The sequence below is a fragment of the Nelumbo nucifera genome, chromosome 3, assembly GCF_055504915.1.
Source record: "Nelumbo nucifera cultivar China Antique chromosome 3, China Antique-T2T, whole genome shotgun sequence".
In the NCBI taxonomy this organism is placed as follows: Eukaryota; Viridiplantae; Streptophyta; class Magnoliopsida; order Proteales; family Nelumbonaceae; genus Nelumbo; species Nelumbo nucifera.
The window spans coordinates 100,607,113-100,633,360 of NC_142651.1; the positions used below are offsets into that span (position 1 = coordinate 100,607,113).

Consider the following 26,248-nt stretch of genomic DNA (forward strand, 5'->3'; position numbering starts at 1 on the left):
CTACTAGGGATTGACTTCTGTACTTTAAATGCTCCTTAATGAAATTATCGTTTCCAATAAAAAAAATTAGGGTATAGGATTTACACAATGACAGATCTAACATTGATTTTGGCAATATGAAAATCAGTGTAGAAAAATCCAAGAATTAAATTGGTTGTGAACTACCAATAATTCTGAAAGTATAAATTAGTAGATGGGTAAAAAAACTGAAATACTTAGACCTAGAAAGTATGAATCCCAAATATGAAGACATACAAAATAGAATTAGTTACAAATAGTTTATCTCCAGTCTAGCAAAGAATCATAAACAAGGTTTTGATGTTAGTACCAATAAAAGATCTTGAAAGCCAAGTCAGAAACACACAAAGGAAGGAACCAGCTTCAAAATAAATTTGTTAACTTCAGTACATTTGCCCCTAGCACAAAGTTTAGCCCTACATTAGACAAATGAGATGCTTGGCCAACCATATTCCCAGCCATAACTATTTCCTTTAAATATAGAAACCAACTAGGACTGGACTTCAATCTAACTTTACATAACCAAACTTAATGTAAAACTAACTATATCAGAGGAAACATTTGAACAAATCTGAAACTAGGACATTATAAAAAGTTCAATAACTCAAATGACTAGAAGTAAACGCTGGACTGATAAAGAACATTTTTTTTTCTTTTTCTGCATGACAGACTTGAGAAATAACAACTATGATTACTGTGTAGAGAAGATGGAGGATAGTTGTGTAATTTTATCTTTCTTTCTTGTATTTTAATAGGCGTGTACATTAGTGTACATCTTTAATTCTTTTGTAAGGACAAACTTGTCCATTCATATTTCTTTAATATAAATACTATCCTTTTGGGTTGGTTCGATCAGATTGATCAACCCTAACAGATCTGGACTATTGGCTTTCCTCTTGTCTCTTCACTTTCTCACGAACTATCACGGTATCAGAGCAGGCTGTTCTCTGATCCATTATTTTTTTTTCAATCTGTTTGAGAACTATCCTCATCGTCGATTGGTTCTGGACTGTTCCGATCAAGGTTCAAAGTATCGATATGATATGCCCCGTATCGGGCGTATCGTATCGTATCTTTTGGTCTCGATACACCTATTTACAGGTGTTTCGGGACCCCCATTAATTTCAATAAAAAAAGACTTAAAACATTTCCAAAAATCAAGTTTTGAAAAAAAAACATTAAGCGGTTGTTTGTCTGTACCGATACGCCCCTGCCGATACACAGGGGCATATCGATACTTTGAACATTGGTTCTGATCATTCCAGGAACCATTTTTCTGTGTTCTGCGCATCCAGCAAGAGAGATTTTATTGGATCTCTCTTTGAAGACATCCGTTTGCAGTGAAAATTGAAAGGAAGTGTCTTGGTCTTCTTCTTCATCCTCTGAAAGTTTCATCAATATCAGAGAAGTATTGAGAGAGATCTATACATCTCTTCTGGGTGGCAGCAACAAGTCTTTCCTCTTTTGGACTGTGTTCTCAGATTTCAACTATTGCTGAATCTTGGACACTCTTTTTCGACTATAAGAGGTTTCTTCTCTTAGTTTTTTACTCTCTTGGATTGGTTTTCTACTTATATTGCTTGCTTCGATTGGGTCTGGGAAAGAACGAAATTATTTCTGTTAAGTTCGATGGAAGCAACTATGCTCTCTGGAAGTTTCACTTTTAGTATTTTGTTGAAGGGAAAGGCATGTGGGGTTATATTGATGGTTCCACATCCATACCCGATGCTGATGATATCAAAGGGCTGAAACAGTGGAAATTTGAGAATGAACAGGTTGTTTCATGGATTCTTGGTTCTGTTACTATGGATGTTAGTATCCCAATGAGGGGACTCAAATCTTCCCATGACATGTTCGAATACCTTGAAAAGGTGTATCAGCAATCGAATATGTCTAGGCAATATCATATTGAAGTTGATATTTTCTCTTATGTTCAAGGGGAGAAGCGGATTTAGGAATACTATGCTGGGTTTGTGAACCTTTGGACTGAATATGAATTGGCTCATTTTGTGGATCTCTCTACGGACTATTGTGTGAAAACTATGAAGAACCATCTCAGTAAGAGAAAGACTGCATTTTTTTATGCATCTCAGATCTGATTATGAAACTCTACACTCTGCTATATTGGCTCACTTTGGGGATCTCTCTACGGACTGTTGTGTGAAAACTATGAAGAACCATCTTAGTAAGAGAAAGACTGCATTTTTTTATGCATCTCAGATCTGATTATGAAACTCTACACTCTAGTATATTCAGCAAAGTGCTTCAGATTACTCTCTTTTCACTCTCAAGTGAGCACAAGGGTTGACTCTTCTCTTGGTATATGTTGATGATATACTTATCACTGGAGATGATGTGGATGGCATTAACAATTTGAAGCTCCTTCTCAGCAACTCCTTCAAAATGAATGATTTTGGGCCTGTCACATATTTTCTTGGGCTTGAAATTCAGCGATGTTCTCAAGGTTATTTTGTTAACAAACAGAAATATATCTCTGATTTGGTGGCACTTGTTCGCTTGACTGATTCTAAACAAGTGGATACACCTCTGGAGCTTAACCATAAGCTAAGAAAGGATGAAGGTGAGCTTCTCCCTGATGCTACTTTATATCGGAAGCTTGTAGGTAGTCTTATCTACCTAACTATGACTAGACTAGACATTTCCTATGTGATCCAGCTTGTGAGTCAGTTTGTATATGCTCCACGCCAGCCCCACTTCTCTATGGTTCTCCGAATCATCTGTTATGTTAAGGGCACTCTATCTCATGGCTTGTTTTTCTCATCTTCATCCTCCACCCAGCTTCGAGCTTATGCAAATGCAGATTGGGCAGGTTGTCCTAACACTCGTCGTTCCACTACTGGCTAGTGTATATTTCTTGGTGATTCTTCGGTTTCTTGGAAATGCAAGAAACAACAAACCGTTTCCAAGTCATCTACAAAAGCAAAGTATAGAGCAATGTCCTCAGTATGCAGTGAAATAGTTTGGCTCAAAACTCTACTTCATGACTTGGACATTGATCACTCATCTGTCATCCCCTTGTTTGCTGACAACATGAATGCGATCAAAATTGCATCCAACCCGGTATTTCATGAGCCCACTAAAAATATTGAAGTGGATTGCCACTTCATTCGTGATCTTCTTCTTGCGGATCACATCTCTCTCCCACATGTCTCCTTGGGCCTACAACTTGCAGACCTCTTCACCAAAGCTATGACCAAAGCCCGACATAATTTTCTTATAGACAAACTGATGCTTATCCCCCAACATTAGTTTGAGGGGAAGTGTAGAGAAGATGGAGGGTAGTTATGTAATTTTATCTTTCTTTCTTGTATTTTAGTAGGTGTGTACATTAGTGTACATCTTCTTTAATTCTTTTGTAAAGACAAACTTGTCCATTCATATTTCTTTAATATAAAAACTATCTTTTTGGGTTGGTTCGATCAGATTGATCAACCCTAACAGATTTGGACTATTGGCTTTCCTCTTGTCTCTTCACTTTCTCATGAACTAACATACTGCACCATATAGAGAGGCATCTGCTCGCTCCTATGACCTATATATCATTGATTTAGCTGTTTGGCCTGTGGGCCCCCATAAGTAAAGGATCCAGGAGCAGGCATATTGAAGATAATTAACTTATCAAAGAAAACGTGTACTCAAAATCAAAATAAGACACCACATCAGAGGTTCTGCTATCACAAAGAATGGGAAATTTCTATAATCAGGTTTTCGGATAAACAACAAGCATATTTCAACAATCCCAAGGGGAAAACAATAACAATAGTATATAAGCCACTGAAAAAATAACGGAACAATCAGAGCAACTTGGAAACCTGTCATATCATGTCATCTTACTAGACATTTGTTCAGTTTTCTATTTAGAAATTAGAGCAAAGAACTATGACAACATTCAATTTACCTGAATCATGAGCAATGTAGAAACACAAGATGAGATCAACTCCAAAGGTATTTGTGCTTCACTTGGGTCAGTAGTGTTTGACTTCTGACCAGATACAGGAACTCTTGTTGTTGGCTCTAATGTGCTGGAATTTGACTGATCCTCACAAGCCAAACTCCCATTTACAGGATCTCTAACAGTTGATGCAACAGAATCAGTTCCAAAATACCGATTACTTGCAGCATCTAAAGCCTCTCCAATCCTTGCAAAAGCATCTTCCCCTTCCTTCAATGAGGACATAACCTGAATTTTTTTAAAAATGTAATTAGATTACCTATGAAGTATTTGAGAAAAGTACTGCAGGTGGCCACCATAACAAATGATTTTACTGAAATAACCCATTAACCTAACACCATCTAGCAAATATATTAACATCTTGGACAAGTCACAGCTCAAAAACTGTCCAGTCAGATGATCTTAACAGGGCATCTGCTCTTTTCTTTATGAGTGGACAACAGAAATACATGGCACAATTCATGAAAATGTCCAATGATCAGATGGTTGTGACCACCTGGTAATGAAAATTTCAAACAAAAAGGTAGCCCATCAATTGCACAAGGCGAATCAATGTGCAAAGGGTAAAATGAAGCATAGAAGTGCATGAATCCATATGTTAAGATGTGTCGAATAGGGGTAGTTTAGTCTTCTTCTGTTTATTAAGTAACTTGCTTATGTGGCTGTGTTATTAGAGTTACTCTGCCCCACACTTAAGTAAGGGCATTTCTGTCTTTGTAAACATGATTAGAAGCTAATATAGATTAAGGGGGTCGACTGAATGGGTTAACCATCAGATTTTCGACTGACCCCTCTTCTTCTCTTCCTCTTCTTCTTCTTCTTCTTCTTCTTCTTCTTCTTCTTCTCCTCTTCCTGTTCGGACTACTGTAGCAGCAGTCGAAATATGGTATCAGAGCAAGGTTCCTGATCTAAGTCAGTTGGTAAAGCACCTCAGTGTTGTTCGTGATTCTTCACTTTCGTTTCTGGTCAGTCGATGGAGAGGACTGGTTCGCCCTAGGTCAGAAACATTACAGCTTGTCTCTCTGCTGCGCATAACTCTCTTCAACAAGGAAAGTAACTTCAGCAGTGAATGGTTGATTGATATTCTCAAAGGAAGGTCGGTTCTCTCTTCTTCTAGTGTTACTTATATTTCTGGGTAGAAACCCTACAAGAAGCTGTTAGTATTGAGTAGAACCTAGAGAACTAGGTTCATTGTTGCCCTAGGTAGGGCTGTGTGTGCAGTAGCCGAATGGTGTAGGGCTGCTGTGAGTTGTTGAGTGGCTGTGTGTGCAGTAGCCGAATGGTGTAGGGCTGCTGTAAGTTGTTGAATAGCTGTGTGTGCAGTAGCCGAATGGTGTTAGGGCTGCTGTAAGTGGCTGAGTGGTGTAAGGTAGAATGCAGTGAACTTGCCGAACTCCTTGTGGTTGTGTAATGCCCTCTTAAGTGTGTTGAACAAGTCTGAACTGGGTGCAGCAGATTTGGCTGTGTTGTGGTGCTTGAGTGGTTGTAAGAGGGCCTCTACTTGTGATTAATGAATGGTAAACTGATTCTTATGTGGGACGTAAGTGTGTGAAGTCAGCAGTAGTGTGAATAAGAACAAGTGTGTGCTTCCACTGTGGTGTTTAGAGACTGCAATAGGTGCTGAAATATCAAACTGTGAACAACATCAATCAGCTTGTAGCTGAGAAGTAAAGTTAGAGACAACTGTGAAAGAGTACAATGGCAGCAATAGGAGATGGCTACAATGATCAGAAACCTAGTGTAGTAATTTCCTCTGACTACCTAGGGGTACAAATGACCTCAATTAAGCTAAATGGAGAGAACTATGTTCCATGGGCTAAATCAGTGGAAGTTTTTCTCAAGGCAAAGAAGAAAGTAAAGCATGTAAGAGATGAGAAGCCACCGATTGACTCTCCAGGGTTTGATGATTGGGAACAAGAAGATGCTCAAATCATGCCTTGGCTGTGGAATAGTATGGAACCCAAAATCAGTGCCAACTTCATGTTCCTTGATACGGCTAAGGATATATGGGAGCATGCTAAGAAGCTATATTCTGGACAAGACAACACAACAAGAGTATATCAGCTGTATCAGGAGTACTTTGATCTACAACAAGGAACCAAAACACTAGAAGAGTACTATGCTTGCATGAAGAATATAAGGAATGAACTCAATGTCTATCATCCCCTTACTTCAGATATTCAAGTTCAGCAACAGCAAAAGGAGCAACTTGATGTTACAAGATTTTTAGTGGGGCTGAAGTCAGAATATGAACCAATTAGAGCTCAAATATTGGGGGGCTCTAGTCTTCCATCACTTAAGGAAGTATTCTCAAGACTTCGTAGAATTTCTTTGGGCCAGACAGAGAACCCCACACAGTATGATAGATCAGCACTTGTGACAGCTAGAGGTGGTGGACATAGTACAAGAGGGGGAGGTCATTCCAGAGGGGGCCGTGGCAATTCCATGATTGGTCGGGGTGGCCGTGATTCAGGGGGAGGCCGTGGTAGAGGAAAAAATAATTCTACAAGGAAATGTACTCATTGTGGTAGGGATGGACACACAGTGAATTTCTGTTATGACCTACATGGCCCTCCCTCTAAATGGGCTAATCATGCTGTAGCAGGCGAGGTTGCTATTAGTGACAGTAAACTGGCAGACCGAACACCTCCCACATCTACATCTACTTCTGGGAGGGAGATGGTGAGTGTTCCGCGTGATGAGTATGAACGGTTCCTTCAAACTACTTCACAGCATACCACTGCCACATATGCCCAATCAGGTATTGCTTGCATGTCATCTAAAACTCCTTCCTGGATTATTGACTCTGGAGCCTCAGATCATATGACCGGGACTCCAGGTGTGTTCTCTTCTCTTTCTGAAACCTCCACATCACAAACTGTTACACTTGCCAATGGGTCCTCATCTCCCATTTGTGGTGTTGGTAATGTTGACTTGGTTTCTGTCCCCTTATCATCTGTTTTATATGTACCTAAGTTTCCATTCAATCTTATGTCTATTAGTAAAATAACCAAAGCTCTTAACTGTTCTGTTACCTTCTTTCCTTCCACTTGTGTTTTTTAGGATCTCAAGACGGGGAAGAAGATTGGTGGGGGGCATGAAGCTGGTGGATTGTATTACCTTGACGGCGGTGGATCTTCAATTGCACTTCAGACCTCCCTTACTCCTCTACAATGGCATTGTCGACTGGGACATCCATCTCTCAAGGTTCTCAAGATGTTGGTTCCATCATTGAGTCAGTTGTCAGTTTTACAATGTGAGTCATGTCAGTTTGGTAAACACCGTCGTGTGTCCTTTAGTCCGAGAGTTGAGAGTCGCATGTTGAGTCCTTTTTCTTTGGTTCATTCAGATGTTTGGGGTCCAATCAAAATTGAGTCTTACAATGGGTACAAGTATTTTGTCTCCTTTATTGATGATTGTTCAAGAATGACATGGATTTACTTAATGAAAGAAAGAAGTGAATTATTTTCCATTTTTCAAAAATTTCATGCTGAAATACGTACACAATTTGGTGTTCCAATCAAAGTTCTCCGTTCAGATAATGGTCGTGAATATTTTCTTACTGCATTTCAACAGTATTTAGAACAGCATGGCATTATTCATTAGACATCATGTGCTTTCACCCCTCAACAAAATGGGGTGGCTGAACGGAAGAATCGTCATCTTCTTGAAATTGCTCGGTCTATGCTTCACCACATGAATGTTCCTAAACGGTTTTGGAGTGATGCTGTACTCACTGCATGTTTTCTCATTAATCGGATACCCTCTTTTATTCTTCATGGTCGGTCACCCTTCTCCATCTTGTTTCCCACTTTATCTCCGTTTCCATTAACTCCTCGTGTCTTTGGTTGTGTGTGCTTTGTTCATAATCTGAGTCCTGGAATAGACAAGCTAGATGCACGCTTAATTAAATGTTCCTTTCTTCTCCCGTCCTGAAGCACCCTTGTCCTCACCCTTACCTCCTCTTCCTCTTCCTGTCAGTGATTCAGTTCCAGAGGCTGTTGTTGGAGTAGACTCATCTCCTCATCCAGTGCAGGTCACCACTGAACGACCACCGATCCGACAAGTGTATACATGTCGAACGACACCGGCCCCTCCTCCTACTTCTACCTCGTCTGCGGATCCTCTCATGGCTCCTATTGCTGAACCTTCAGATCTTGACCTACCCATTGCCTTACGGAAAGGTAAACGTAGTTCTACACTCCATCCAATTTCCAATTTTGTTTCATTATCTCGTCTTTCTACCTCACATCGCCAGTTTGTTTCACTTTTGTCTTCTATTTCCATACCTAACAATGTTCAAGAAGCTCTTAGTTCACCTGGATGGCGGCGGGCAATGGAGGAGGAACTTTTTGCTCTTCAACATACTCAAACGTGGGAACTCACTATTCTCCCACTTGGGAAGCATGCTGTGGGCTGTAAATGGGTGTATACTGTGAAATACTTGCCAGATGGTAGTGTGGAGCGTCTGAAGGCCAGACTTGTTGCTAAAGGTTACTCACAGTCGTATGGTGTGGACTATATGGAGACATTCTCTCCGGTGGCTAAAATTGGTTCCGTTCGTGTTCTAATTTCTTTGGCAGTTATGTTTGATTGGCCTCTCCTTCAACTTGACATAAAGAATGCCTTCCTTCATGGTGATCTAGAGGAGGAGGTATATATGGAGCAACCACCTGGGTTTGTTGCTCAGGGGGAGGGTGGTAAGGTGTGCAAGCTGAAGAAAGCAATTTATGGGTTGAAGCAATCTCCACGTGCTTGGTTTGGGAAGTTCAGTGAAGTGGTGAAGAGTTTTGGAATGAAGCAATGCCAGGTTGATCACTCCGTGTTCAGCTATGACTCAGAAGCTGGGAAGATTTTATTAGTGGTCTATGTGGATGATATTGTCATCACTGGTAGTGATAAATTGGGGATTGGCAAACTAAAGGCATTTCTGCAAAATCATTTTCAAACAAAGGACCTTGGAACATTAAAGTATTTCTTGGGAATTGAGGTTGCCAGGTCAAAACAAGGTGTGAATCTGTGTCAAAGGAAATATGTCCTTGATCTATTGGAAGAAACAGGACTGTTAGGTGCAAAACCGGCTGAGACCCCTATGGAACCAAATGTTAAGTTGAGCAGTGATACAGGAGAAGTATTTGAAGATCCTGGAAGGTATAGACGACTAGTGGGAAAGCTGAACTATCTGACTATCACGAGACCCGACATCTCCTTTGCAGTCAGTGTGGTGAGCCAATTCATGCAGAACCCTCGTATACCTCACTGGGATGCAGTCCTTAGAATTGTGAGGTATCTGAAAGGAGCTCCAGGCCGTGGGCTATTGTATAAACCAGGAGGAAAACTTGAAGTAGTTGGGTATACAGATGCAGACTGGGCAGGCTCAGTGAGTGACAGAAGATCTACTACAGGCTATTGCACATTTCTGGGAGGAAACCTTGTGACATGGAAGAGTAAAAAGCAGACGGTTGTAGCCAGAAGCAGTGCTGAAGCCGAATATAGGGCCATGGCTCACACTACCTGTGAATTAGTGTGGCTGAGGAATCTTCTACAAGAAATTGGGTTTCACATGGATAAACCTATGAAATTGTACTGTGACAACCAAGCTGCACTCCATATCTCTTCCAATCCTGTCTTTCATGAGAGAACAAAGCACATAGAGGTTGATTGCCACTTTGTGAGAGAGAAGGTTCTTGCCGGAGAGATAAATACAGAACATGTGAGCTCCAATGACCAGTGGGCAGACTTGTTTACAAAAGCTCTAAGCTCAGGGAAAGTGAACTATCTATGTAACAAGCTGGGATTATATGACATATATTCTCCAGCTTGAGGGGGAGTGTTAAGATGTGTCGAATAGGGGTAGTTTAGTCTTCTTCTGTTTATTAAGTAACTTGCTTATGTGGCTGTGTTATTAGAGTTACTCTGCCCCACACTTAAGTAAGGGCATTTCTGTCTTTGTAAACATGATTAGAAGCTAATATAGATTAAGGGGGTCGACTGAATGGGTTAACCATCAGATTTTCGACTGACCCCTCTTCTTCTCTTCCTCTTCTTCTTCTTCTTCTTCTTCTCCTCTTCCTGTTCGGACTACTGTAGCAGCAGTCGAAATGAAGCTCAATATTTAAATTCAAGATGCACAGCTCCATATTTCATCAGTTGGATGATCAAAACCTACGAAAACCAGATGTACAAAATGAAGTTCAAGTTCTATAGTTAATCTTCATAATTCTAGGAATCAAAGAGAGCTTGGGATGGGAAACTATCTGCTTTAGATTTTTAAGTTTGAAGGAATTTTCCTACCTGCATAGCTGCATGCACCATTGCCTCTGCTTTCAACCTTGAACTCTCAATAATTTTGGCTACATGAGATCCAGATTCTTGAACAAAAAAAGCAGTGTGTTCAAAGGAGCTTGATCCAGAAGGGCCACTTGAATTGGGTATTATCTTATTCCATGCTGGTGGAGAATTTCCTTGGTGGGTATTCCGTTGCCTCAAATAAAGCAGAGCAGAAGAAACCTGCATTTGGAATAGTAAGATCAAGGTTGCAAAGTGTAATTTAGGTGGAAGAAAAAGAGTATGAACTGAAGTAAGATGCAAGGTTGACCAAGTTCATAAAAGCCACATGCCTGATCATTGGCTTCCTGTAGCTGTACAAGAACTGTGGCATATTGCTTCTTGAAAGGCTCAGAATCTTTGAGAGAGTTCTCTCCATCTTTCTGGTTTTCCAATACTTCATCATTCATGTGTGTCAGCTCCAACAACAGTGCTTCCTACCAATTATAAGAAAGTTTTTTAGTGAACTTCCAGACTATTGATCTGATGAGAAAAACAGTCAGTGAAGTACGAAAAGTTTGAAAACACAAACTACTGGACCACAACAAAAGACGAAACTGAAGGATGAAATGAAACACAGGCATAAAATGACATCAAGATCCTGGACAGCCATTTTGCCTCATTAACTCCAGAATTTGCAGCTTTTTCTTATCTGGTGGTGTGGTGTGGAGTGGGTGGGGGATTTGTTGTGGATACAAAAGAATCATATCAAGGAAAGCCTAACCTTGCACCCACTAATGTAGGAGCTCTTTCATGTAAGTGGAGGAATGAATCAGATGCAGCCCATGTTATTTGGGTGGCAATTTATGGGTTTTTTCTATTGCTACTGGTGCCATAGTTGGGGTTACATGCAATCTTGTCTCTTGATATAGCCTTCACCTGTGACCAGAGCTGCTTATTCATTTCACTTGTTTTGTTTGGGCAGTTTCTTGGATAAAGATCTCTTGTTTTTGTAGTTTTTGTTGCATGAAGCCACAGAATTAAGATATCCCCTCCTATACTTCTAATGCATTTCATTTTAAGCTTATTTTATCTATGTTGCCTATGAAAGAGAAAAGTAAAATTCATAGCCTGTTTTCATGGCATTAAGATAACTTAGAAAAGCACAAGATCTATGGAATACAAGAGTGAGAATATGAGGAGAGTTCTCCAGTGGTTTCATTCCATCTATGCAAGGTCTCTTCTAGGACCATAGTTAAAGAGTTTTCCCCTCTCAAACCTTTACAGTTTCTAATAGGGTTTCTAATTTTGATAAATATCAAATTCAATAGATGCTTATTGATATTGGTTGATTATTTTAGGAAAAATGAGATGATGGCTTTTCATTTTATCATCTGGTAACAGCTAAGTAGGTGTCAAGAACAGCTAACACTTTAGCCGATTCACTTGCACAATATTCTTTTTTTTCTGAATTAATAAAGTTCCACTGTTGAATGTTGACTATCAAAAAAAAAGCATATATATGGATATGAAGAAGGGTGCTTATCTATTTCTAATGCAGAACCTAGATTTCGCATATTCACAAATCCAATGTGGAAAAAAAGCATTATGAACACCAAAACAGACAATGACTTGATTAACTGAGTAATTATTCATGTCATAACAGTGTAAAAAAGTTAAAATTTACTACTTTGACAGAGCAAGCAAGTTATGGACATAACATGTATGACCAGGGTCACTTCAAATAATGATATTTCTGGAGGACTTGATAAACAAATAAACTTCCACATGATCATTTCAATGAAGGAAATTTTAGTAACAGAAACAACTAAAAAATTATTACTTATGCATATATAGTGAAATCAAGTGGAATAACCTTTTTATCAAGAGCACGAGTTAGCTCAGAAAGAGCCCGTATATCAGCCTCCTTTGCTTGTATTTGTGCCAGAGTACATGGTTGTGTGTATGTGGCTTGTTGTGAATTGACAATTTCACTGGTTGCTGCTTTAGCTAGCAAAATGGAATTGATTGTGTCCCCCTGAACAAAATAGTGTTTAAATGGTTTTTAACAAGTACAACTCTAAGTTCTAATTATTCTTATTCTAAAACTTCATTCTGAGCTTGCAAATGAAGGAAACGAGATGAACCATACTTATGTGTCAAAAAATAATATTGGAATGGATATTTGACATAATCATCATGGTTTCTAAATAAACTTTGTGTTTTTTATCGACTATATTCAACAGTTGCATACATTCATCCAGTCCAAATTTGGAAAAGCTAAAAATGAGGCAATGTTCACAAATCAACACCAGTTATTTATTCAAGATCTTTACCAAAGAAAAAAGTTATTTATTTGACATATATTTACTCTAAAGGGTTCAAAAAAGTGGATTGCTTTAACATTTTTTATTTTGTAATTGTTGCTGGTATGCCTTTAGATAATGACATGTGAAATGCAGAGAACTACAAACCTTTTCCTGTGTTAACAATGTGTTCAGGGGACAAGTTGAAGAAATCTGAGAAGATCCATCTGCCATCTCTAGATTCTCACTTGGAGTAAACTTCATGCAACCTCCACTTTTCCAATCTTTGGGTAGATTCACCTTGGGCTCGTTAATATTCTCACAGAGTTTATCAACTCCTGCATTCTGTCTTTGGAGAACTTTGGGCATGTTTTCCATTGGGTTTAAAGGCATGCAGTCAATATCCTGGGTTGGAAGTTCATGTCATTGATCTCAAACGAAAACATATTTATCAGAAAACTGTACCTCAATCTATTAACTTGGAGGGAGGGGGGATACACTCATTCAACTCATAAATTTAAACCTACCATTCTCTTCAAGCAGAAGCAAAGAGATTAACAAACAAAATGTAGGAAAGACTTGTCAGTAACTTCTATTCATAACACAATAAGTTCTTTTTCCCACTTAAAATAACATATAATAAGTTATTTCACAAAATTGTTGTTATCATAACCAAGGAATATTGGAAAACAAAGATTGTTGCAGTGACCTGTAAGATTCACATAAGCAAAAAAGTATTTGCGGGGAAAAAAAAACAACAAAGCTCCTACGCAGGTTAGTGGCCTTTTCAACGCTTCTTTCTTCAGCTGGTCTAAGCAGTGGGGTAGAATATTGTGGAGGTGTGCAAGGGCTGCATACCTAGAGGATCTATGGGACTGCATCAAAACAAGGGCTATACATTGGGTCAAAACCTTAAAGCTATTCCCCCCTTTCTCCTTCGATGATATATGGAGGAATTGGAAGAGGTAGCAATCTCCTCAGACAATTCCAGAATGGGTTCCACTGGAGGAAGGTTTCCAAAAACTTAACTTTAATGTAATGTTTTAAAAGCGCAAGGGGCGCAAGGTGAAATGTGAGGCGCACTTTTTTGAAGCAAGGCACAAAAATACAAAAAAAAAATAATAATAATTAAAAAATATTAAATAGAATATTAATAAAAATATAAACTTCAAATTTAAAATAAATGTTTTAAAAAACCTATTATCTAGAATTAAAATGCATAAACATAACATGTAAAGCATATTCAAATGAAAATTAAAAAATAAAATCAAACATAAAAACAATTTTCTTGACAGTGTAGCCGGCCAGAGATAAGTGGAAGAGGAGAGAAGAGAAGAGGAGAGAAGAAGAGAAGAGAAGAGAGGAGAGAAGAGAGAAGGTTTGCAATGTAACAGTACTGGCGGCGCCAGTGTTTATTTTACTATATATAGGGCGACAGAAATAACAAGGGAAAAGACCCTTGTGCCCCTGAGTACAATAACAGACATAACAGAAATAAAAAACACTTTAATTTGCCAAACAGGCCCTAACATCTGCAACTAAGTTATTTTAACATTATTCCAACACTCCCCCTCAAGTTGGAGCATAGATGTCAATCATGCCCAACTTGTCACACAAATCTTTGTGCCGCACATGATGAAGACCTTTGGTGAAGATATATGCAAGTTGCTCTTCCGAGCTGACATATGGTGTGCACACTTCTCCACTTTCAAGTTTCTCTCTGATAAAATGCTTGTCCACTTCAATGTGTTTCGTCCTATCATGCAGAACTGGATTAGCAACAATATTGATGGTAGCTTTATTGTCACAGTAGAGTGACGTAGGATTGCTTACTGCAAAACCCAGTTCACCTAACAGATTTCTTATCCACATGATTTCCGCAACCCCATGAGCCATCGCTCTATACTCTGCTTCAGCATTGGATCTAGCCACCACACTTTGTTTTTTGCTTCTCCATGTGACAAGGTTTCCTCCTACAAAGGCACAATAACCACTGGTAGACTTTCGGTCATTGACTGCTCCTGCCCAATTTGCATCAGTATATACTTCCACTTTTAAGTGATTGTGTTTCTGGAACAACAAACCAGCTCCAGGAAACTTCTTGAGATATCTCAAGATCCTCTCTGCAGCCTCAAAGTGAGTTGTCCTCGGGCTGTGCATGAATTGACTAAGGACACCCACTGCATAGGCAATATTAGGCCTGGTCATGGACAAATACATAAGTCTCCCCACGAGTCTCTAGAACATCTTTACATCTTTCAAAAACTCTCCCTGACTGTCTCCCAGATGGTGATTAGGTTCAATAGGTGAATCAGATGGTTTTACCCCCAACTTGCCTATATCTTCTAGTAGATCTAGTACATACTTCCGTTGGGAAATAAAGATGCCCTTGTGAGAGCGGGCAACTTCAATTCCAATAAAGTATCGTAAGGGGCCTAGATCCTTCACCTCAAATTTAGTGGCTAAGAATTTTTTTAGCCTCTGGATTTCAGCCTCCCAATCTCCTGTGATCACTATGTCATCCACATATACAATAAGAGCTGCAATTTTATCTTCACCTTTTTTTACAAACAGGGTATGATCTGACTGGCATTGTTTGAATCCCATCTGTTGGACTGCTAAATGGAACTTACTAAACCAAGCCCGAGGTGATTGTTTCAACCCATATAGGGACTTTTTTAACCTGCACACCTTTTGTTCACTGCCTTTGGCACAGAACCCTGGGGGTTGGGTCATGTACACCTCCTCTTCCAAGTCACCATTCAAGAAGGCATTCTTGATGTCCAATTGGTGAAGATCCCAGTCAAGATTTGCTGCCAAGGAAAGGAGAATCCGGATGGAGATCATCTTCGTTACTGGAGCAAAAGTCTTTGCATAGTCCACTCCATATACCTGCGAGAAGCCTCTTGCTACCAGTCTAGCCTTGTACCTTTCAACAGTTCCATCAGCTTTGTGTTTCACTGTGAACACCCACTTGCACCCCACTGGTTCCTTCCCCTCAGGAAGATTTACCAACTCCCACGTACCATTTTTGTGTAAGGCATCAATTTCTTCCTGCATTGCATCTGTCCATTCAGGTTTTGACAAAGCTTCTGCCACGGTCTTAGGGATGGGAACACTATCCACAGAAGAGAGAAAGGCACAGTACGAAGGTGAAACATGCTCATAGGACACAAAGTTAGAGATAGGATGATTAGTGGTACAAGATCTAACACCCTTTCTCTTAGCAATAGGAATATTAAGATCATTGGGGACAGGTGAATCAACATTTAAAGGAGCAATGGGAGCAAGTGTACCTGGCTGATGAGACGGATCTACTTCGGGTGAATCCGATGATGTTGGTTGCATAGTGTCCGGCTCCACGGCTCTTGAACTCTGCTGGCTCTTATGGCGACAATGAAAAACCCAGAACGGAGGAGGATCGGGTAAAGGAGGTAGTTGAATCTGAGTCGTCGCCTGTTTCTCCTCAACCCTACTCTCCCCCTGAGGAGAAACCGAGAAGAACGGTTGACTCTCAAAGAATGAGACATCAATGGAAACATAGTACTTGCGGGCAATGGGATCATAGCAACGATACCCCTTTTGAGATGAAGGGTAACCAAGAAAAACACAAGGAATAGCCCGAGGGTCAAGTTTACCACGAGTAAGTGACAGGTTGTGGACAAAACAACGACACCCAAAAACACGCGTCGGAATGGTGGACAACGGGGCTGTAGGGAACAAGAGCTGATGTGGGGCCTTATACTCTAGTAGCCGAGAGGGCATGCGATTGATGATATATGTCGCACACAATACTGCATCCATCCAGAACTGTTTTGGCACATTCATATGAATCAGCAATCCACGAGCAACTTCGAGAAGGTGACGGTTTTTTCGTTCAGCCACACCATTTTGTTGGGGTGTCCTGGCACAAGAGCTTCGCTGAAGTGACCCACTCGAAGCAAAGAACTTCGTGAGATCACTATGGAAATATTCCTTTGCATTGTCCGACTGGAAAATATGAATTTCCGTTTGGAACTGAGTGAACACCATGCGTTGAAAATCTTTCACAATTTGTGGCACTTCATCTCGAGATCGCATAGGGTAAACCCAAGTGTATCGAGAATAATCATCAATCAAAGTAACAAAATACTTATAGCCAGCCGCAGTAGGTAGAGTAACAGGGCCCCAAACATCAGAATAAACAATATGAAATGGAAATTCAGATCTTTTATTTCTTAAAGGTAAAGAACTTCTACAATGCTTACTCAACTGACAAGTTTGACACTGTAACTGACTCAATGACAAGGACTCAAACAACTTTGGGAACATAACTTTTAATGACTCAAAAGAAAGATGACCTAAACGACTATGCCATAAATAGGCCTGACTCTCACTCGACGAACTTGTGGACTCAGTCGCCACTAGACCAGCATTATTCTCCAACACGTAGAGACCATCCACCATGCTTCCTCTACCAATCGTCTTCCCCGAGGTCAAATCCTGAAACACACATGAAGATGGAAAAAAGGTGACTGAGCAGTTCAAAGAGTGAGTAATACTACTAATGGACAGCAAATTAATAGGTAATTTCGGAACATGCAGGACATTAGGAAGAGTAAGGCCAAGTGGGAGAGATATGGTGCCTCGGCCAGCTATGGTAGAAAAAGAACCATCAGCCAGTCTTACCTTATCTCTCCCAGAAAGAAGGTTATATGTCTGGAACAAATCTGACTTACCGGTCATGTGATTTGAGGCTCCGAAGTCAATAATCCAAGGTGAATCAATAGTATGAGATGACACATGGAAGGCTGTGGCATTACCTGATGTAGACGCAAATGAGGTAGAAGGAGTAGGCCCAGAATCCACCTGGCGGAGAGTCCTACCGTACAATTCCGAATGTTCACGGAAGGAGTTGATAATATCTTCCTTAGGGTCAGAACCGGGATGTCTCTCTTGAGTTACGGAAGGACTAGTCTCTGTCGATGCCATATTAGTTGAGTTATACCTTTCTTGATTCTGCTGGCCTGGTTTCTTGCCCTGATCTGGTGCTGACTTCTTACCCAAATCCTGTGCCCATTTAGGTTTTCCATGGAGATCCCAACATGTATCTTTAGTGAGTGCACCAAAGCTTGCTTTTATCTTCTGATTCTTTCTGAGTGTCACCCCTTTTAAAGCCACCTCCGACATTTGTATCTGAATTTCCCTGGACCGCTAGGGCAACTGACTCCCCTTCTACACCATTCATCACACTTCTTCTGCTTTCTTCTGACTGCACCAAAGCATACACCTCCTGGACTTGGTAAGTCTTTACTACCCAAGATCTGTACTCTGATGGACTCATATGACGGATTCAACCCTAGGAGGAAGGCAAACACGCGTTGCTGTGATACAAGTGACTTATAGGCCTTTGCATCTTCATCACACTTCCAATTCACATTCTGATAGTGATCAAGTTCTTTCCATATTGATGTCAAATCAGAATAGTACATCGAGAGACTCCTCTCCCCCTGCTTGCAAGTAGAAGATTCAGCTTGTAGTTGATATATCTTAGCATAGTGTCTTTGTTCTGAATAAGTGGACTTCGCTTGTTCCCATATCTCACAAGCAGTTTCAGCCCACATAAAAGTTTTCCTTACTTGTGGCAGCATTGAAACCAAGAGCCAAGACATCACCATACTGTTCTCTTGGTTCCACCTATCATGCTCAGCACTTCCATACTTCGGTTCCTTTACTCTCCCATTGATGTATCCTATTCGCCCCCTAGCAGTGATGTAGAGTTTTATCCCCCTAGACCACTCAAGGTAATTCAGACCATCAAAGGGAATGACAGCCATGGGAAAGCTCATATCCATTCCCCCACTCACTCCATTGTGGCTCCCTGAAATCTCTGAAGTAGCAGAATTCTCAGTCGACATGGTCAAGCAGTTAATCAGTCCCACACACCGGACTTAGGACCCCTCCTTACTCCACAAAACAATGCTCCACTCAGTTCACACCCACACACTCGGGTTTACCAACCAGATTGAGCACAAACAGTACCAAATTCCAGACAAAACTGAGGTAATATTCGGCGGATTTCAGACCTGTATAGTTTTAAAAGTCCCCACCTACCAGAATTCCAGAATGTCTAACAGCCACTAATCAGCAGGAGAGATCCTTCTTACTTATAGTCAACTCAAACCATTGAGAAGACAGGTCAGCATTGACCTACAGTTGTCTTAACACACACGATCCAAGAAAACTAGGGTTACACAGGTTCGATAGCATTCAGCCGCCCCAGATTGGTAGGGTTTTCACTCGGCACATGACCAAGGAGAGTAAAGAAGAGAAAAAATAGGGAGAACTGTACCAGCATCAGATTTCCTTTCTGCTAGTCTGTTCGATCTGTTCTTTGGGTTGATCGATCTTCTCTTGACCGTAGGGTTGATCGATCTGCTCTCTTTTAATCAGCATTCCCGCTCTGATACCATCTTGACAGTGTAGCCGGCCAGAGATAAGTGGAAGAGGAGAGAAGAGAATAGGAGAGAAGAAGAGAAGAGAAGAGAGGAGAGAAGAGAGAAGGTTTGCAATGTAACAGTACTGGCGGCGCCAGTGTTTATTTTACTATATATAGGGCGACAGAAATAACAAGGGAAAAGACCCTTGTGCCCCTGAGTACAATAACAGACATAACAGAAATAAAAAACGAAATAAAAAACACTTTAATTTGCCAAACAGGCCCTAACATCTGCAACTAAGTTATTTTAACATTATTCCAACAATTTTCAAGCATGTAAAACCCACAATCTCTTTATTTCCTCAATTGCATTACTTCAAATAACTGAAGTGATGTAAAACATCTTGCATTCCTAATTCTACGAGCCATGTTTGTACCAAGCCCCTCAGGGCAAGCCCAAACAAGTCCATGTTAGGGTCTTAAATTCTTAATCCCTACACAAAAATAAATGATTTTATAATTTTAACTACCTTTTAAGAAAATATTTTATTAGGATGAATGAATGAACAACATTAGCAAATAGGGGGGTGGTTCTTGGAGGGGCTTGGCCACCCCAGGCCCAACTACTAGGTTCAAAAAGTAACAAAAAGCACAAAAAATAAAAAAGGCACACACCTGGTCTGAGCGCAAGGTGCACCAGGCACACGCCTAGGCGCACCAGGCGCGTGCCTTTTGAAAGTGCTGTGCCTAGGGCCTAATGCACCTCGCCTGAGCACCTAGGCACGCCTTTTAAATCACTGCTTTGATGGTAGCAGTCGTGGCAATCCAGGGACATCAGGTATAGGGGGTGTCATAAGGGATGAAGACGGGAATACAATTGCCTTGTTTTCAGCCAGTTGGTCTAAGGAGCTCCATTTTTGCTGAGTTCCAAGCAGTTCTGCTGGGTGTGCAACTTGCAAAACAGTTAAATGTGGACAGATTGATAGTTGAGGGTGATTCCAAGCTGGTAGTTGGGTGACTGATCCAGACTTTGTTATTTGGACCTACAAGGAAGCTGCGAAGAAGTTCAAATGGTTAACCTTTAATATGCTTGTAAGAATTCAGTGGCAAAGAAGGTCAGCTAATGGGTTAGCAGATTCCTTAGCTAAGCAAGTGTTTTTAGGGAATCTATCTTTTGGGCTGAATTGTAAGTTGATTTGTACATGAGGCTGCATCTTGCATCTCCTTTTGGGATGCCTGTCTGTACACTTTTTGGTTAATTCTTAATAAAATTTTCGCTTCCTATAAAAAAAAAAGACGAGTTGGGTTAAGTTTTATCTTTTCCTTGGGATAAAAGAAGAAACATTACCATAACAAACTCAACCCCTAGTTCAGGCCGATCAAATTGAACTCTGCATCTATTGCGGTCAACTGTCAGTACACTACCATCATGAATCTCACATGTCTTGGGATGAGATGAAATGACACGCTGTCCAACTGATAAAGGCCGTGCTAGATCTGTAGGCAAGCCTTCCCTAGTACCAGCACGGAGTTCTGCATAATGTTTCCAAACAGATTCACGATATTGTTCTAGTTTCTCCTTTTCTTCCCTTAAAAATTGTTCAGATAACCTCCGAGGTTTTCCAAGGGAACTGCATGACCAAATAAGAGAAATCTTAAGTAATAATCTTGCCAACATTTCTTGATGAGCTTGAAAGAACAATAAAAAGAACAAAAAAAGCTTCATATAGATAAAAAAGTATTTTTTATGAAAAACATTTATTTTTATTGATTAAAAAACAAGAAGTATATACTTAACCGCATATAAAAGTTTCAAGGTATTTTTGTGGAAAGTTCCATCACAAATGCTATACCCACTGATCATTAGATAAACCAAAGGATGTCCAAATAGATATATATCTTCTATGGATAAAAGATTGCAAGGACCATATTGCTTCATGCAATGATAAAGTATCAGGCTGAAAGGTTTCATAACTTTAGTGCCTAGGTCACCTGAATCAATCCAAGTTAGTAACCTCAGACCAATCAAGCTTATAAAGGCATAGGAAAAGTCCCTTGTCTGCACTTAAAAGTACTTCCCTCCATAATGACCATCCAGATTCTAATCGCCAATGAATGTTTTGAAGACTTGAAGAAATCTGGTAAGAAAGATTGGATGAACAAATTGGACTTGGAAAAGGCCTATGACAAGGTACTTGATCATTTTTGGAGGAAGTGTTGACTAGGTTTCGGTGAAAGATTGAGAATGCAGATTATGGGTTGTTTGAAGTTTTGTCACTATTCAATGTTGATGAATGGGTAGTGAAGGATTTCTTCCCATCCAAGAGAAGGTTAACACAGGGAGACCGCTTTTCTCCCCTTCTATGCACAGTTATTATGGATGTGTTTAATTGACTAATCATGAAGGAAGAAAGTATTGGGTTGACAAGAGGGTGGAGGGTGGAGGAGGGGCACAAGTGCAACAACAATCTGACCAACTATTTATAGATGACATAATTCCTTCTTTGTGAATTGTGACTACAGTAGGGAGGAATAAGCAAGGCACTTACAACTCTTTCTAAACTCTCAACTTGACTCTGACATGGTACCAAAGCAGGTCATGACCTGATCCACACATAACATCTCAGTTACCACTGGTTCAAGAACTCTCTAACAGTATTTGAGAAGTTCTTGAGTGTCCTTTAATCTTCTTCCTAGATCGGCTACAGATCTGAACTTTACAGATCTTTTTCTTGGACTGCTGCGCCATCAGATTCACCTTTCTTCTTAGATCTCCTTGTAGAGACATCGGATCAGCCTGAAATCTTAGATCTAGTGTTGCCCAAAGCAGATCTACTGACTCCCTTTGGTTTGGTTTGGATCGGTTTGATTTTGAGGGGTTTTAATCCACTCTTCAGTTCGGCAGAACTTTACAGTTGCCTTTTTTGGACATCAGCTGAAAGTGTGTGTTTTGATCAACTCTTCCTTTGGTTCAAATCTTATTGTTTTCTGGAAGTGTGTGTTGTTGCCTTTTTTTCTTCCAATGGCATCAGAAAGGATGGAGGTTCTTCCTATTAAGTTCAATGGTACGAACTACGCATTATGGAAGTTTAACTTTCAATTCCATGTCGATGCTAAGGGTCTTTGGGGATATCTGGATGGATTTGTATCTAAACCTGATGACTCACATTAAGGGACTTAATCAGTGGAACATTGACAACGCAAAAATTGCGTCGTGGATTCTAGGTTCAGTCGAAACTGATATTGCTATATGAGAGGGTATAGGACAGCCTATGAGATGTACCGGTATCTCGAGAAAGTTTATCAGCAATCGAACACCTCTAGACAGCATCAGATAGAGGTTGACATCTTCTCATACTATCAGGGAGACAGAAAGGTCCAGGAATATTATGCCGGATTCATCAACATTTGGACAAAATGTGAGTTAGTTCACATGAGAAAGATCCTTCAGACTTACATGAAGGAACACTTTGACAGGAGGAAAATTATGCATTTCCTAATGCATCTAAGGCCTGAGTTTGAAATTGTCAAGTCTAATATCCTAAGCCGAGGAACACTTCCTGACTTAGATACTATCCTTGGAGAGATTTTGAGAGTGGAAACCAGATTGACTACACAGATTGCACTGGATGAAAGGAAAGATTCCAACATTGATGTTGTCTTCCTGGAAACTAAATCAAAAGGGAAGAAGGATTTCTCTAAGGTACAATATTATGAATGTAAGGAGTATGGGCACGTTGTCTCCCATTGTAAGAAGAGCACATGCACATATTGCAAGTGGGTCAGCCACATTATTATTGAATGTCCTACCTGGCCTCAAAAAGGTAGTTGATCAAATGAGAAGAAAGGAAACTACAAGGCCTATCAGACTGTTGTAGATGGTTCAAATGCCTCCTCCTCTATTATTTCTATAGCTGGCCAAAACGACACCTCCGGCAGCAAGTCTGAAGAACGGATTCGACAGCCCATGTCCTCGGTCATCTCTTCAACCTTCTCTGCTATTGGTTTGTCTGGTAAGTCACCGGCCTATTGCCCTTCACCGAACCACCTCTGGTATATTGACTCAGGAGCCTCTAACCATATGACAGGGGCCACTCTCGGTCAGTATCCCAAACCCCATCTTCCTAATAGACATTATCACTGCAAACGGTGAAAAGCTGGACACACTTGGCTGTGATGATTTATATTTATCTACCTCTAAGTCATCTTTGTTTCACTTATCCAAAACTTTATTTGTACCTAAGCTTACCACCAATTTGATTTCTGTTGGCCAACTTGTAGAGGAAGGTAACAATGTCTCATTCACTTCTGATGGTTATTTGATATAGGACTGGCAAACTGGGGAGGTGAAGGGGAACGGGCGTAGACTGGGAAGACTATTTGCTTTGGAATTTGAGGAGAATAAGACTGCTCCTGCTTCTACTTCGTGTTTGCTTTCTACTACTTCTAGCTCTGAATCTTTTAACTGTAATAATGATTGGCATTTGTGGCATAAACGCCTTGGCCATCCATTTTCTAAGAAACTTGATCAGTTACTTGCTTCTGGTAGTTTACCTGTTTCTACTGTTTCCTTTAAGAATGTGAATAAAGATTGCATCACTTGTGGTTTATGTAAGAGTCATATTTTACCTTTTCCTTTTCATTCTGAGCATGTAACAGTTCCTTTTTATTTAATACATAGTGATGCTTGGTCGTCTCCAGTTGTCTCATGGCTGGGATATAAGTACTTTGTAACCTTTATTGATGACTATACTCGTTTCACTTGGGCTTATTTTCTTCGAAAGAAATCTGAAGTGTACACTGTATTTAAACACTTTCACACCTATGTTACTACCCAATTTGATGTTCGAATTTGTGTGCTACAATCGAATTCAGGGAGAGAGTATATTGATGGGGATTTCCAAAATTATTTAAAACAACATGGAATTCAACCCCAAAAATCTTGTCTAGGCACCCCACAACAAAACGGGTTGGCAAAAGAATAAGCATATCTTGAGTGTAGCCAGAACACTTCTACAGGATTCCCATGTACCCTCTTGGTTTTGGGTGGAGGTGGCCAGCAGTACTGTGTATCTCATAAATCGTCTACGCCATCTGTTTTGAATAACTCTTCTCCTTTTCAATCTCTCTTTCACAAACCCTCAGACCTATCCATGCTCAAGGTTTTTGGTTGTGCTTGTTTTGTCCACCTTCCACCTCATGAATGTACAAAGTTAACTACACAAGCAACTTTGTGTGCTTTTATGGGGTACAGTTCTGAATATAAAGGGTTCCTTTGCTATGATCCTTCGGTTTGTCGTCTTAGAATCTCTCGTAATGTAGTTTTTCTTGAAAGTGTCCTTTTTTAAACATAATTCAAAAATCCCAGCTCCTATTTCCTTGTTGCACAGTTTTGATTCTATAGGCACCTCAGATATTCCATTATCACATACGCAACAACTTCAGACCTACTCCAAAAAGCAACGACCTCCTTCAGTCTCAATGCCCCCCTTTTCTCCACCACCAGTTGCTGATCCAGTCACTCCAACTGCCTCAGTAAGTGTACTTGGCCTTCCTCCTGAACCCACTACTCCCACTTTACGCTGTTCCTCTAGAATTTCTCGCCCACCTAACTGTTATGGTTTTTCACCAAACCATAGCTCCTTTTCCGCTGTTTTATCTACCATAGACATTCCCAGATCTTACCAGCAGGCTATAGCAAAACCATGGATTCTGAGATTCAAGCCCTTCTTGAGAATGACACCTGGGACCTGGTCAAAACTCCACCTGAGACATCTCTCATAGGAAGTCGATGGGTCTACTCTGTGAAACTAAAATCTGATGGAAGCCTAGACAAATACAAAACTAGGCGGGTTACATAAGGCTACAAACAGGAAAATGGGATAAACTATGAGGAGACCTTTGCTCTTGTAGCTAAAATGACCACTATACGACTTCCGATGGCTGTATCTGCAGCCAAACAGTGGACAATCCATCAGATGGATGTCAAGAATGTTTTTCTCCATGGGGAGTTGAAAGAGACAGTCTATATGAAGCCCCCTCCGAATATTGTATAGATCCACAACTTGTTTGTTGTTTGGAGAAGTCACTTTATGGCTCGAAGCAAGCTCCTAGAGCCTGGTTTGAGAAGTTCAGATCTGTCATCACTGATGTTGGCTTTATCTAGAGTTCTTCTAATTATTCTTTATTCATCTTAAGGCCAAAGCAGGGAGTAACGATATTAGTCCTCTATGTCGATGATATACTCATTACAAGGGATGATACAAAAGGAATTGCTAGGCTACAATAATTATTTAGTGAGTCCTTTAAGGTGAAGGACTTGGGGCCTTTGACATATTTCTTGGGACTTGAAGTGAGCAGAAACTCCCAGGGCTACTTTGTTAACCAACAAAAGTATGTGGTTGATCTTGTTAAACTGGCAAATCTTAGTGACTCTAAGATTGTGGACACCCCCACTAGAACTGAATTTGAAACTCAACAAAGATGATGGTTCTCTTCTTGAAGATCCTACCCTTTATTGTCAACTAGTGGGCAGTTTAATCTTTCTCACCATGACTCGGCCAGATATATCTTATGCAGTTCAGATAGTAAACCAGCCCGTGTCTTCCCCAAGACAATCACATTTATCTACAGTTCATCGGATCATTAGATATGTGGGAGAAACCCTATCACACGGGATATTCTTATCTTACTCATCCCCTATTAATCTTATGGCTTATGCAGATGCTGATCGGGCTGGATGCCCTGACACCTGACGATCCACTACTGGCTGGTGTGTATTCTTAGGCAACTCTCTTATCTCATGGAAGTGCAAGAAACAAGCTATTGTGTCCAAATCTTCCACTGAAACTGAATACAGGGTTATGTCTTCCGTATGTAGTGAGATGATATGGCTTCAGGCTCTTTTATTTGAAATACTTAATGAGCCATCATCGTTTGTTCCTCTCTATGTAAACAATGTCAGTGCGATTAAAATTACTTTCAACCTCGTCTTCCATGAGCGCACCAAACACAGAAGTTGATTGCCACTTCATCCATGATCTCCTTCTTGAGAGTACCATATCGCTTCCTCATGTCTCCTCCGGGCTCCAACTAGCAAACCTGTTGACTAAAGCGATGACTCGGGCTCGACATCTATTTCTCATGGACAAACTGATGCTTATTCCTAGGCATCAGTTTGAGGGGGAGTGTAGAGATTATGAGATCTAGCCGCAGGGCTATTTTTGTACTTTCACTCTTCTTTGTACTCTCTTTCTTTTGTACACT

General features: G+C 40.4%; 1 protein-coding gene across 6 annotated transcripts in view; it reads right to left on the reverse strand.

The window, feature by feature from the left end:
- The window catches only part of LOC104587580 (protein ALWAYS EARLY 3-like), a 115,808-nt gene that overhangs the window by 1,265 nt on the left and 88,295 nt on the right, over positions 1–26,248 (reverse strand). For 4 of the 6 annotated variants that reach the window (XM_088900288.1, XM_010245245.3, XM_010245243.3 and 1 more), the window contains 6 exons: positions 20,331–20,613; positions 12,733–12,969; positions 12,135–12,296; positions 10,612–10,755; positions 10,286–10,501; positions 3,938–4,219 (listed from right to left, as the gene is read on the reverse strand). In XM_088900288.1, the coding sequence (XP_088756414.1) occupies positions 3,938–4,219; positions 10,286–10,501; positions 10,612–10,755; positions 12,135–12,296; positions 12,733–12,969; positions 20,331–20,613 (1,324 nt within the window). The remainder of the gene's footprint in view (positions 1–3,937; positions 4,220–10,285; positions 10,502–10,611; positions 10,756–12,134; positions 12,297–12,732; positions 12,970–20,330; positions 20,614–26,248) is intronic. The other 2 variants (XM_088900290.1, XM_088900289.1) reach the window with 2 other exon arrangements.